Source organism: Agelaius tricolor, unplaced genomic scaffold (assembly GCF_023055355.1).
Source record: "Agelaius tricolor isolate 1412-34295 unplaced genomic scaffold, bAgeTri1.0.p SCAF_5, whole genome shotgun sequence".
Classification (NCBI taxonomy): Eukaryota; Metazoa; Chordata; class Aves; order Passeriformes; family Icteridae; genus Agelaius; species Agelaius tricolor.
Window position 1 is genome coordinate 33985543 of NW_027269265.1, and position 13174 is coordinate 33998716.

At 50.3% G+C, this 13174-nt stretch overlaps 1 protein-coding gene across 2 annotated transcripts in view; it reads left to right on the forward strand.

The window, feature by feature from the left end:
• Positions 1–2284: 2284 nt before the first annotated feature.
• Positions 2285–13174, forward strand: part of GALNT16 (polypeptide N-acetylgalactosaminyltransferase 16) — a 76048-nt gene continuing 65158 nt past the window's right edge. The window contains exon 1 of one of the 2 annotated variants that reach the window (XM_071427150.1): positions 2285–2677. In XM_071427150.1, coding sequence (XP_071283251.1) covers positions 2474–2677 — 204 coding nt within the window. In that variant the 5' untranslated portion in view covers positions 2285–2473. The remainder of the gene's footprint in view (positions 2678–13174) is intronic. The other variant, XM_071427149.1, reaches the window with a different exon arrangement.

Here is a 13174-nt window from a genome sequence, read left to right on the forward strand (position 1 = left end):
GTAAGTACATGCTTTTTCTGCTGGAGCTGTGTTGAAGGTCCTGTCTCCTTCAGGTCATCTAGCTCTAGTGCCCCAACCACCTCCTAACACTCTTCCGCTCAAATTGGTCCCAAAGCTTAGGCAACATAAATAAAGGACCCCTGCAAATCTGGGTTGTCTGTGCTGAACTGGATCTGCTGGCATGGGGAGCTGCTCTGCCACCAGCTGAGAGGGTGGGTAACACAGCTTTTCTGTACCCTTCACTGTGATTGTGGGCTAGAGCAGAGCTTCCCTGCCCAGCACTCTGAATGTGCTTCTGCAGGAACAGACCCTGCTTTCTACTACTGATTCCTGCAGGGAGAGGGGAGTGAAAACAACTGCCCCCATAGAGAAAGACCTCTTGACCTGGCTTCTGTCTGGGGCCCTGCTGAAGCTTGCCTACAGAGCACCCTGCTAGTTTCTGAGACTTCCCTACACAGCACCCCTTAAGAGGCAATGGTGATTGCATGGCAGCTTATAGGGTGTGCTAGCGGGGTGAGGGGGGCAACACAGGAAGAAAATGAATGGCTGCAGCGGAAAAGGGAAGCAGCGTGCTTGGAAAAGCAGGAGAAGGCAGTCTGTTTAGTTCAAGTCTTGGGGCAGAGGATTTTCTCCTATTTCAGACAAAAGTCTCCATTGCTGTTTATGATTTGCTTTTCTGTAGTGAATCCCACCAAAAGGTGAGAAAAGACTAAGAAGGAATCAAGCATAGTCTGGTGTGATCTGCACAGTGGTGAAAAAGAAGACACTCTGCCTGGCTCTGCTGTCACATGGATAGGAATACATCTTACTTCCTGTCTTCCTCTTTTCTGATTCCTTGGTACAGCTCCTCTGCCTCTCTTCATGTGCCTCTCTTCAGCAGCCCAGGCAGCTGCTGGATCCAAACCCACACAGGAGAGCAGATGCTCTTTTTCCAGTAAGACTATGAAAGAGATTGAAAATAGTGGGAGTAGTCCAGCTTCCACAGGATGTGGACTGGGCAGCTTAGACTAATTATGTTTTTGATGATCCCTTGGAAGACTTTGGTTTTTAAATGTCTCAAACTTCCCCTTGCCACTGACTATGACTAGTGAGCCTGGGAAGCTGCGTGTGGTTGACAGGTCATTGGGAGACGTACCTAGGAGGATGTGAGATGCTTTCTAACATTTTCTACATAGGGCATGAATTGTGCTTTGCAAGGAGGTTGATGGGGAGCTGTGCTGCAGCCCTGGGAGGTGCTGGTTCTGTAAACAGCATTCTGCCCTGAGTGCCCACAGAATTAGTCTGACGAATGAATTTTGTACTGTGCTGTACTTCAAGAAACAAGCAGTGTGCAGGTAAATCTCAAAGGGCAATTTAGCAAGGCAGGTTGCAATTACACTTAGAGGCATGTGGTCAGGAGGAAAGTAGGGCAAAACGCTATTTAGAAGCCCTGATGACGTTTTCCATACTGTAATGCAAAAACTCGAATCCTCTCATCGGGTGCCTTGGAAGCACCCACATTTTCTATCTAGCCCCGTTATCAGGTGCCTTGGAACCACCTTTGTTTTCTAAAAATTTGTTTTCCCTGTAAGTTTTCTCGGTACCTCCCACAAACCTTAAAGCCGTGGTTGCTCAGCAGCTGCACTGTGCCTAAATGTCACTTGGTTTCACAAGCTGCGTGCTCTGCTGTTTAAGCTGCCCGCAGGGCTGGATTCAGTGAGCCTTTTACCGCTACAGCTTTAGCAGTGCCCGGTAATGTGGAATTGTATCATCGTTGCCTCTCCACTGCCATGCTTGTCCTGCCGCAGGGCTTGAAAGGCCTCGAGGCTGAGGCGGTGGCCCAAGCGCCCAGCCCTAGTGCCAGTGTGTGACTGTTGCGTGTGGCAGCGATGGGAGCGGGTGCTTGGGCAGCTCCATTGTCCGTCCAAGGGCCTTGCTCCCGTCAACCACCACAGCTTTAGTGGGAGATGGGCTCATCTCCACGGATGCCTAGATCCCGTGTGCCATGGGCTGTCACGGTGCGTTCGCTGGCCGCCTGCCTTACGGGCACGACCATGGCAGTACGGACACGAGTCCCTCAGGGGCAGCGGTGCAGGAGGGCACGCTGGTGCCATCTCCTGGGCTGAGCCCGTGTCCCCCGCTCCCCGCCACGGGGGCCCTGCCGCTCCGTCCCCGCTGCAGCTGCGGCGCCGAGCGCATCCCCGCCGGCAGCCGGCAGCCGGCCCCCGCTCCCCGCTCTCCGCGCCCGCCCGGCCGGGAGGAGGAGGAGCAGGAGGAGGCGCGGAGCCCTCCGCCCCCTGCGGCGGAGCGGGCCCGGCGTTAGGACCCGGCGGCGGCGGCTGGGCGGTGCGGGGCCGGGGCCGGGGCCGGGGCCGGGGCCGTGAGGGGCGGGGGAGCCGTGCCGCCGCCACCGCCTCCTGCTCTCCTCTTCTTCCTCCCGCAGCCGCCCCTGCCCGTCGAGGCAGCGCTCCCAGGCTCCCCCGGGGCGCTCGGCATGAGGAGGATCAGGGCTAATGCCATCGCCATCCTGACCGTCGCCTGGATCTTGGGCACTTTCTACTACTTATGGCAGGACAACAAGCCCCGCTCGGCGGCTGCCGGCAGGTCCGCCGGAGTCGGTAGCGGCGGCGCCCGGAGCGGGCAGAGGGCGGCCGGCAGGCTGGAGCTGCGCCGGGAGGAGAGGACCATCCCCCTCATCGTGAGTGAGCGGCGGCCCCAGCATCCCGTCCTGCCGCGGCGGGGAGGATGCTCAGGGAGGGAGCCGCCGCCGCGGGCGCGGGGTACGCCGGCGGAGGGCTGCGCTTTGCCTTCGGGTTGCTTTCTGTTTATTTTAGCATTCGTGCTTGTCACCATGGCAGCCGCTACTCGGGGAGCAGGGTGGGCACTCTCGGGGGAATAGAGTAATGCCGTGGGTAAAGTGTTTCCGAGTTGTCTCCGCCGCTCTCCGCCCGTGCTCTGCTCCTCCGGCTGAGAGCGGCTGCCCTTGGCCGGGGAAACAGGCGGGTGAAGCAGCTGGAAGGTTTTTAGTTCGCGTTCAGAAGGTGCTCACATACAGATACGCACGCACACACGCATGTATGTGATCACAGTCCTTTCCCGTCAGGACCAGCTGAGAGCCATGACCTTCCTCCGGCCAGCCGGGCTCCGAGCACCGGGCCGGGGGGATGCGAGGGACTGTACAGCTGGTACCAGCCTCTGCCCCCTCCGCTTGGCTGCCCGATGGGACTTTAGTCTCTTTCAAACCGGAGGCAGCGGTCTGAGGCGGGCTCAGACTGGGGTTTGGGCAGGGAGATGGCGGGAGCCCCCAGGGCTCCGTTTCTAACCCGAGGAGTGGTAGAAGTGCCCTGATGTGCTACTTCAGTTTTGTTGAAAGCACTACGCTATGCCCTCCTTGGGTATCTGTGGGCTCAGCAGGGGGATAAAATCGAGCTCCTGACTTAAGGACGATGAGGACCTTTCTGCTCTGTTCGTGGGGGTGATTTGTCCTCCCTTCAGCCTGTATAATAGCATCAATAAAGCTCTCCCAACTCTAGGCAATCGCTTCATAAAAAATAAATCGGCCCCTGGAGCAAGAAGTGGCCCAGGCAATACCATTCCCAGGAGTGATCCAGCTGAAGCTGTTCGGGAGCTGCACTGTGTGTCACTCTTTGGCTGCGAATCCATTTGTCAGCTGGTTATGCACACATGGAAGCGAATAAAAGCAGCAGCCCGGTCAGAGTCGAGCAGGGGCCAGGCGCCAGGGCTGCCCGCCTCCCTCCTTGGCTGGCACCGGGAGTTTTTGGCCTGTGTCTCGCTTTTTTTCACGTGTAAAGCGAGGGGATGGGAAGTGTTTATAGGTGTTTGGGAAGCCCCGTGAATGTTTGGAAAATGCTGTCAGAGCAGTCCCAGCCCTCAGGCAGCAGGGTGGAAACTCTTCAGCTGAGCCCCTTGGCCATTGCTTGCAGCTGCTGAAACTCAAAAGTCAAAGCTGAGGCTCTTGGATACAGCACTTCTGTTATTTGCTGCTCACTAGGGCTGGGGGCTGCCGGCAGTTCAGGCTGCTCTGCTTTGGACCCTTTATGTAGCAGGAAATGGGCACGGTGAGGAGCTCTGTGCGAGTGCTGCTGTTGCTGAAGCCCTTTGGGTGCACTGGGAAATGCTCTTAGGCTGGCCAGGGCTGAGTTGAACAGAGGATTTAGAGCACTCCTGCTTTTCTGATTCCAGCTTAGTGACAGAGGAAGCTGCCCCTGAGCCTCTGATTTCTTGTGTGAGCTTGAACATGCTGGTGTAGCAGTTTTATTTCTCTGTTCCCCCACTTATCCCTTCTGTTTTTTTATAGCATTTACTTCACTCCCTCTCAGAGGGCTTGTTAGGTTACATGAATCCATATCGTCTGCCAAGCACCTTAAAATCCTCATGAGGAGGATGCTGTGGCAGTGATTATATTGCTGCTGTTTGGGGGGGCAGTATGTGCTCATGGCTAACCACAAAGCCTCTCCTTGCAAGATACACCGCCGTGCAGTAGCCACTCCAAATCTGGTCCTGCTCTCAAAACCGTGTAAATCATTCCAGCACTGCTTCATGCCCGAAATCCCTTAGCAAGGAAAAATAATCATTCTTTGCATCTCAAGTCCCTCTGTAACTGGCGTCCCAGGATGTGCCAGCCCTCGCACTAGGGCTTTCAGTAGCAGCTGAGATGTAGGAGGACCCTCTCCTTATGCACCCAGTAATGGGGCATGGTGGAAATTTCACATCCTGACCTGCCATGATGTATTTGGATAGAGAAGGAAACAGGAAGGATTTGTGGTGTTTGGGTTTTCCCTCATGCACGCAGGTTTCCCAAGGGTTTGGTGGGTTGCTGTGAGAGGCAAGGTGGTAAAATGCAGTGTGTGTGCTCATGTAGCTATGCAGTGCTATGGCTGTGGGGAGCCTAACAGGCTTAGCAGTGATGTGCCCAACGAGCTGTCCCAGCCTGGGCCTCTGCCTGCGCTGCTGGGGCAGAAGCAGGAAAGTGACTGCATGTGGGCACAGGGCCGGAAGGTTGGTGGAGGTCTGGGGACAGTGCTGTCCCTCAGGGTGTGGCATCTAGCAGGGTCTGACAACTGGGTCTCATGGTCTGATCTGTGTGAGTGAGCCTGAGGGCTGGTCAGGCCAGCGCAGTAGCTGTGCACACTGTCCTCAGCTTGTCCCCAGCACAGCCCACTACCCTCTCCCAGCCAGCACAGGAAATATGCCAGTTCTGTTGCCCCACTGGAGAAATAACAAATCTTAGAGAAGCAGCTGTCCTTTGGCAGCACAGAGCCCTCAACCCCGAGTTCATTCCCCTTGAAGTCAGATTATTTGAATTAATGTATGATGGCAGTCATGTATAAGGGGAGGCGTGCTTGTGCTCTGCATGCTTCTCTATCCCTTGGCTTTCTGCAGAGCCACTGAGACAAGCTGCCCATTTTGATTCAGGTTCTGGTTTCCTCTGCTCTGCATGAGTGATGATGTTGGAGTTCAGGTTTGGGCTCATCTGCAAATAAGGGTGACTCATGTGACTTATGGGTCTCTGGAAAAATATTTTTTCAATTTTCTAAAATTGGCTGCTTTTCTGTCTGGGAAAAAGAAAAAAGTCTTTTTTTTGGGTGAGTGAGTCCAAGAGTCCTGCTCTTGCATCTATGCTATGACATTTCAAATCCTGGGCAACTGCAAGTATATTGCATGGGTTTAAAAATTGAAGTGCTTTCTGGGCTTTTGTTTTTCTTCTTTATTCTCTCTTAATGTGAAGAATAAAAATCATCTCAGGTAAACACTGTAGTCAATTGCAAGTCAGAGCTTGAAACTGTTTTTTATTTGTTGACCTCATATTTGTTAGCACAACTTTGAACTTAAAATCTGGATGTCTGATTCCTGGAGTCAGCAGGGAAATCTTTGAACATTTAGGCTGGGGCATCTGTCAGAGATCAGTGTCCCAGAAACAGCTCGTGCATTAATAGTGATCCTACAGATATCTGTTTTATAGATAGAAATCTTGGCATGTGGCCTCTTTGCAATAGGCTCTTCACAAACAGGCTGTACAGATGCTTGAGATGAAAATTCAGATATTGGCAAATGGCAGGGCTCACTTGGTGACAAGACAAGCCCCTGCATGCTTCTCCTTCCGCTTACCACGGAGGGTAGAAGCACAAGTGAGTACCACACTCCTAGAAATGCGTTTTTTCTCTGGAGCACAGCATAGTTTCATATTGATTAGAAGGAGCCCTAAGACCTCTGACAGTTAGCTTGTGTGTTTTTGGAAGATGAGCGTCCTCCCTGGACTCCCTTCTGTCTCTTCTAGGCAAAAGGTTGTTTCCTGTTTCCAGGAAATTTCCAAAGGCCAGAAGCTGTGCTATGTGTCTTTAGAAGAGCTTCGGCATCATTCCTGCACTATGTACAGGTGGTTAATTGCTCACCATGTGCTGCATATCTGCTTTAGTATGGCACTGACGAGCAGAGCCCAGGGCTCTCTTCTTCCCTGTCTAAAGACTGCAGCATGGGAGGCTCGCCCAGCACACTTGTGTCCCAGTGAAGAGAGCAGGGCCATTGCTGCAGCGTGGGCAAGGCTTGTTAGTGAGAGGGATGGTTGGTAGGCAGCTTTGAAAGAGAAATTTTTCTGTTGGCTGACTGTGAGCTGAGCTGAGGGTAGGAGAATTTTCTCCTATTCTCTAGTCAAAAGCAGGATGTGAGGTTGCCCACAGGGTTCTCCAGCTTGCTGACTACTCTGGGGTGGCAGGGAAGCAGCAACATGCCTGGAAGGTGGAGATAAAAGTATAATTATTTAAATGCTCAGAATTGTGTTAGGCTGATGCCCTGTTGCTCTTTGGAGCAGGTATGATGCCTCTTATCTTTGTAAATTGCTCTTTGGATTTTGGTATGTTGTCTCTTGTCTTCGTCCTGCCAGCTTTTGTGACCTGTGCAGTTGTTCTGTGAGCCCACTGCAGCCGGTTTGGCAGTGGAGAACCCTGTATTGTAATGCTGGCTCAGGTGACCTGAGCTCAGCCCTCCTGGCTGCTCCCTACCTCTGTGCTCTGCCATGTAAAATGAGCACTGGGGAGATGAGCTCAAGGCATCCTTTTTCCGTGTAGCTAAGGGTTTCTAAATGCTCTGCAAAAATCACTGAACTGTGTGTCACCTGTGGTGAGACAGCAAGCAGGAGACTCCACTGGGATGCTTGGCTCAGAACAGGTGGTGTGTGTAGGCAAAGAACAAGTTGGCAAGGAAAGATATCAATTGTTTAATTCCCACATCTTGTTTAGCCAGAAGATAGGCAGTGGCTGGGCTTTACCTGCTTCTCTGAATTGCCCAACTGGCACATTTAGTCATGCTTGTATTTGCCACCAAGTAAGACCACGCTGATGTATGCTCTTCAGACCCTGGAACACCTAGTTAAAAGCACACTGCTGCTTTTGTTTTGTGTTGTCTTTGGCTCCTGGGTATCTGAACCCCGCAGAGCAGGTGCTGGCTGATGTTCACTGCGCATTCATGAATGATTTTATTCTCATCCCTTCATCACATTTCCTCTGTGTGCAGCTTTCAGACGATGCTGTTTTCCTCACAACTGGGAAAGGCTGCAACTTTAATGGTTTGCTAATGATACCATTTTTCAGGGACCTGTATCCCATGCGGCTCCTGCATGTGCCTCCCTGGAGGCAGGTCTTGTAGCCTCAGGCATGTAACTCTGGCAACTGAGGTGGATCCTAAATAAATAAAAGAACCTAACAAACACAGCAAGAGGGGGATCAGCACTATTTCCTTGCATTGGCATATTGTCAAGCTTAATTTCATGACATGCTATGCTATGAAGAGAAAAGGCCTCATTTTTAATGAGGTGCCACAGCTCATTTCAGCAGCTTCCTTACCATTTTACTCATAGCAGGTTGGTCCCTCTTGAGTCTCCTGCCTTTTGGGGCAAGGATCACGCATATGGCCCTGTAGGTTTCTTTCTGCTCTTATGCTGAGTGTCTGTGTTTGAGTTTGCACACACGGGGACAGAGCAGGGGAGGCTCTGTGGTCTCCCCAGGGCTGTGATGCTGCCTGTAAGCCAGACCACCATGGCTGCAGCAGCAGCAGCAGCACGCCCTGAGGCCAGGAAGGTACAGCTCACACCTTGGTGAGTAAGCCAGTGAAGTCACTCACTAAATGCTCTTGTTTTCTTAAAACATCTTCCTTTCAAGTAAACGAAAAGTGGAGGAAACTTCATCTCTCTGTCCCACCATCCTGCAAAGCAGCTCTGCTCCCTGTGGCTCTGCAGGTATCTGGGGTGTTGGAAATGAGATGGAAAAGAACCTGCCAGTTGCTGGGTTTGTCTGTGCTGTTCAGCCTGGCCCATTCCACTGCCAAAATCCAGCACCTGCCTGGCTCTTCCCAGCACCTGTATGGCCTCTGCTCTGCCCAGTCTGTATCAGGGTGGAGGACACAGCCCTTAATGCTCGGGGTTCTGTGACAGCCATTCATGCTGAGGCCAGACCCTTGCAGCACTGATTTTTTTCTTTTTTGGATCTCTGTGGCATCTCTCATATGGTACATGGGGCCTGTGCCAGCTCCCTGGGAAAGGATGACTTGGTAACTTTTTCTCCAAGGGTATTATTGCAAGAGGAAGATTCAGTGACAGCTTGACGGTGTAATGTTTTATTTAAAGTGTTTATGTTTGAAAACTGGGGGAATGGCTGCTGTTTGCCTAAATGGCAGAAAACGATTTTATATTTAATTTGTCCCAGTGGCCCTTGTGATGCATTAAAATAAAATAAAAATGAAAGAAATTGTTCACAATAGTAATGTTAATAAAATCCAGTTGGCAGGACTGGCCTTAATTGTTAATCAAAATGATGCTATAGGTGCAGTGAGGTAGCTGGGCTTGGGGAATGTGGTGGTCTGGGCAGCCTGAGAGAGTGTGTAGAAGTGAGGGGAGGGCCAGTGCAGTGCTCCTGAACATGATTTATTTTACTAGAGCCTTTTCTTTAAATCAGTGGGTGAAGCAGTTGCAAGTTTTAGTGAGCTGAAGCATTCTTTAGTATGCAGCTGCTTCCTCAGAGCTTTGCATATACAAAACTGTCTCAAGATTTAAAACCTAAAAATTTAGCGGTGTTGCTGGAAACAGAAAGCTTTGATAGATATCTCAGGTTGCTGTTTGCCACGGTGAAACTTGGTCCAGACACTTCATGCCAAGTCTGGCAGGGTGAGAGTCACTTAAAAGGCAAGGGGAGAAGATGTTTTGTTTCAGTGGCACTGAACTGGGACCACCCATTTTGGAGCACTGAAAACTGATTTAATTCTGCAGAGCACAAAGGCAATGAAACAAACAGAGGCAAATGTGCTGGGGATGAAGCACTTGGGGCAGCAGGGGATCCTGGCTCACCTGTGCCTTGTCTCACATCTGCAGGGGAAGCCCCAGGGCAAAGCCCAGCAAAGTGGGATCTCTTGCTCTTCCTTGGCTCCCCATAGAATGCCAGCTGGTTGTTCCTATTCCATGTGCGAGTCCCAGGACCTTGCTTTCTCTTTCCTGTTTTGCTCGTGTGTGCCGCTCTCATGTGCTGCTCCAGCCCTGTCTGCCAGCTCCTGCAGCAGGCTTGTGGGCTCCTTGGGGTAGTCCTGTCAGCTGGCACTGCTGGCACTCTGTCCAGTGCCAAGTGCAGAGGCCATGATCCACAGCACATCCCATACTGTTGCATTAAGATTGAACCACAGTGAGACCCGTGGAGTGGGAGTTGAGCTGCCTTATTGACTGAGCTGAACTCATCTTCCTTACAGGCTCTTCATATGCCTCCGTTTCCCCAAAGTCTAAAATGAAAATTTTATCTAGTTCACAGGACTTTTGGGCAGCTTAGCTTGCAAGTTTTGTGAAGGGCTGGAGATGAGAGAGATAACCTTAGCAAAACGTCCTTGAGTTCTCCCTTTGTATGCCCTCTGAACAAGGAACGGGATTAGCAGAAATGTAGCAGGTCAGGGCCGATCTGCTGCAAGAGGAAGGTGTTGAAGGCACAGCACGGGCTGCTTCATGCTGAACTGAACAATAGGATTTGTTAGAACACTGAACAATAGGATTTGTTAGAAAAGGCTTTACATTACCCACTGCTGTCTTTTGCTGTGTCTTTACAAGCACATATTCTTCCAACTAATAAAAGTGATAAAGGACTGCAGGTGGACTGTCCGCTTCAAATTTCCATGTCCCAGTTGTGTTTGGGGCTGTGGAGACAAGTAAAAAAGAATATAGTGTTCTCTTGGGTCCTATCTCTGCAGAGAAATTACCCATGTTGTGATGTGCTTTGAGCATATGGGTAATTTCTCAGTGTTGATAGAGACCAGGTTTTTGATGGGCAGCTGCATGCTCCCTTTGGCGCTCCTTTCTTTTGCCTCCTTAAGGGGCATTGTCCCTGCAGGGACCTGCCTCAGCCACCTCTGCAGTGCCACTGCAGGTCCCACAGCGCTGCCCCTGTCCCTGTGCATCCCCAGGATGGGAATGAAGCTGTCATGTGAGGCTGCCCCTGGGCTGGGAAGCTGTTTTGGCTGGTGAGATGATGCTTGGTTGGTCGTCCTGCCATGGTGGAGCTGAAGGGTTGACTTTGCAGTTCAGGCTCCAAGGCTCCCATGGTTGTGCTGGGGCAGTGCTCTAACACCTGACTGTCCCAGCATGGTCACTGATGACATTCAGCTAAAGCTGTAGAAAATTATCTGTTTTATCCTCTTCTTTTCAATTCTCCCACTTCACAAATTTTTCATCTTGTAAGCTGTAATATGATCTTTTTGAGGAGGTTTTGTTTAACAGCAGCAGAGAGAGAAAGCACCTGTGCTGAAATCTGTATCAGGCATTTTGTGGGCCTGTGAGGAAAAAAAAGGACTATTTTTCTTGCCTTTATTATTTTGGATAACTGCCCTGAAACACCTAGGGCTTGCTGGAAAAGTGCTTCTAACCAATGAAAGTGTCTTCAGAGGTTCTCTGAAAAAATCTTTCTGCAGAACAAAATTGGAAAAATAAAGCTTGCTTCCCTGCTGAGTGCCCTGAACAAAGTATTTGGTGCCAGAGAGTGTCATGCCCAGTAATGCCATGCTGTAACTTTGTGCCTTTTGGTACCAAGTATGCAGTAAAAAGTGTAATGAATATGGAAGAGTGTATAAGAGCTGCAAAAAGCAGTGCAGCTCCTTGGGTAACTGGTCAGTTAGTCTCTGAGTACAGGAATCTGGATACAGTGGCAGTGCAAAGAGGAGCCATCACATCCACACAACGAAATTGAAATAATTGTTTGCTTCCTATGTAGTTCCCTGTAGTCTTTTGAAATTGTAAAAAATAATGGTAAAGTATTGGAGTCCAAAACTGTGAATGGTGCAAGTGCTCACTGCGAAGTCCTGCTGTGTGTGATCATGCTGTATTTCCCAGGTGCTCTAATATGCATGTCATTTTTGGTAGACTTTTTTTTCTTTGTACCTTTCAGTGAGATTGATTCAGATCTGGTTGTGTGGTGTGGAGGGATGTAAGAAATAAAGATAGTGAAGAATATAAGAAAGTAAAGAATGTAAGAAAATAAAGATGGTGCAGAAGGTAGTCTCACACCTGAGGAGTTGCAGCTGTACTAATCCCCAAAGATTAGGAACAGGCCTGCCCTTAATAGGCCACAGCTGTGTCCAATAAGAAGACAAGTGCTACAAAAGAGTGGGTTAGCTGGGTGAGGAGAGAGCTGGAGTTTGTTGGTTGTGCTGTGATGAAGAAGGAGTCAGTGCTGTGAGGAGATGCCCATGAGAAATCACTAATAAGGTATGGAACTTTTGCAATAAGATGACAACAAGTGCGATAGGAATTATCAGCCACCAGGCTGCTGATGGTGTAAGCTGTGTTTGTCTCCCAACCTTGTGAAATGTCTCCATTTAGCTAAACTGCCTGTTTTATGCCTACAGACAGGAAACAGCCTCTCACAGTGACCTCTGAGGGGTTGGCAGGAGCATTGAGAAACAGGTAGGGGCGTAGCCCCATTTCTGGCCTAAGGATGCTCAGTTGCCACATACCTGTTGGTGCTTCACTTGCAGAGCTGCCTCCTCTGTCAGGGCTGGGCTGGGGTGAGCACAGGGGTGTTTCTCTCATTGCTCAGGTGCAGGGTGGTGTTTATACTGAGCTTGGGTTGGCAGCAGAAGGATGGATGCTCTGCAATGAGGTAACCATTTCAAAAATTCTCTTGGAACAAATCTGAATGAACTTGGCATCTGTTGGTATCCTCCCTGTGTTTGGTTGTGCTGTGCCTTGGAATGCCATATTGCTGTGCCATGCCTGCTAGCTGAGTGGCCCCATGGGACATTTCAGGGTATTTCCAGTCTGTGCTGGGAAAACTGGACCATGCTGGCTGGGCAGCCCAAAAAAAATTTTGGGAGGGGCTGGGGAATCAGCATTCTATCAGGACTAACTGTGTATCTGTCAGGCCAGGCAATGATGAGATGAGGTCAAGTGAGGTCTGGCCTTGGAGAAGCTGCCCAAGCACCTATCAAAAGCTGCCTTTGGCTGAGTGTGAAAGGATTTTAAGTGAGCAGTTGGACTGCTGGCTCAGGTCAGGTCCTTGAACAGACATCCATCTCATGCTGCATGTTAGGTGAGCCATGAGGAGGTGGCTAACAGTGAAAGCAAACACTGTCCTTACAGCACAGGATACAGATTGAGTCACATTAGGTAATAGGAAAAGTCTGTTGATCTGCCTGCATCCTTACAGCATTATTTAAAATTATGCATTGTAATTTATTAAAAGTTATGGTTTTTAAATTATTTACTCATTAATTTTCTTGGGCCTAAAGCTTCATTTTCAGGAAAGACATGTTGGAGTTGAAAGGAAACATGGTGGGGTGATACAAATAATTGTGTGTGGCAGGGCTAATGTGAAATACAGGTTATGACCACGTTCTTCTCTCTGCTGCCGTTCAGCTGTTAATTGTGCATCACTGCCCTGGGTGGCTGGTAGCTTTGCTACCCCTTGTATCTGTGACTCAAAAGGGCTACCTGGGTGCTTCTGCCACCCCCATGGGTTTGGATTCAGCAGTCATGGTAAGGCACTGTCATGGCAGTAGTGTTCTCTTGCCCACTGCCAGCATCCTTGGGACAGTGGGTCTCCATTGGCACTGAGGAATTGGAGGGGACAGTGTTCTGTGAGGACCTTGTGAGAGACATTTGATGTGTGCAAAGCTGAACCCTTTAAATCTTGATGCCCTAGTTAACAGGGATTTA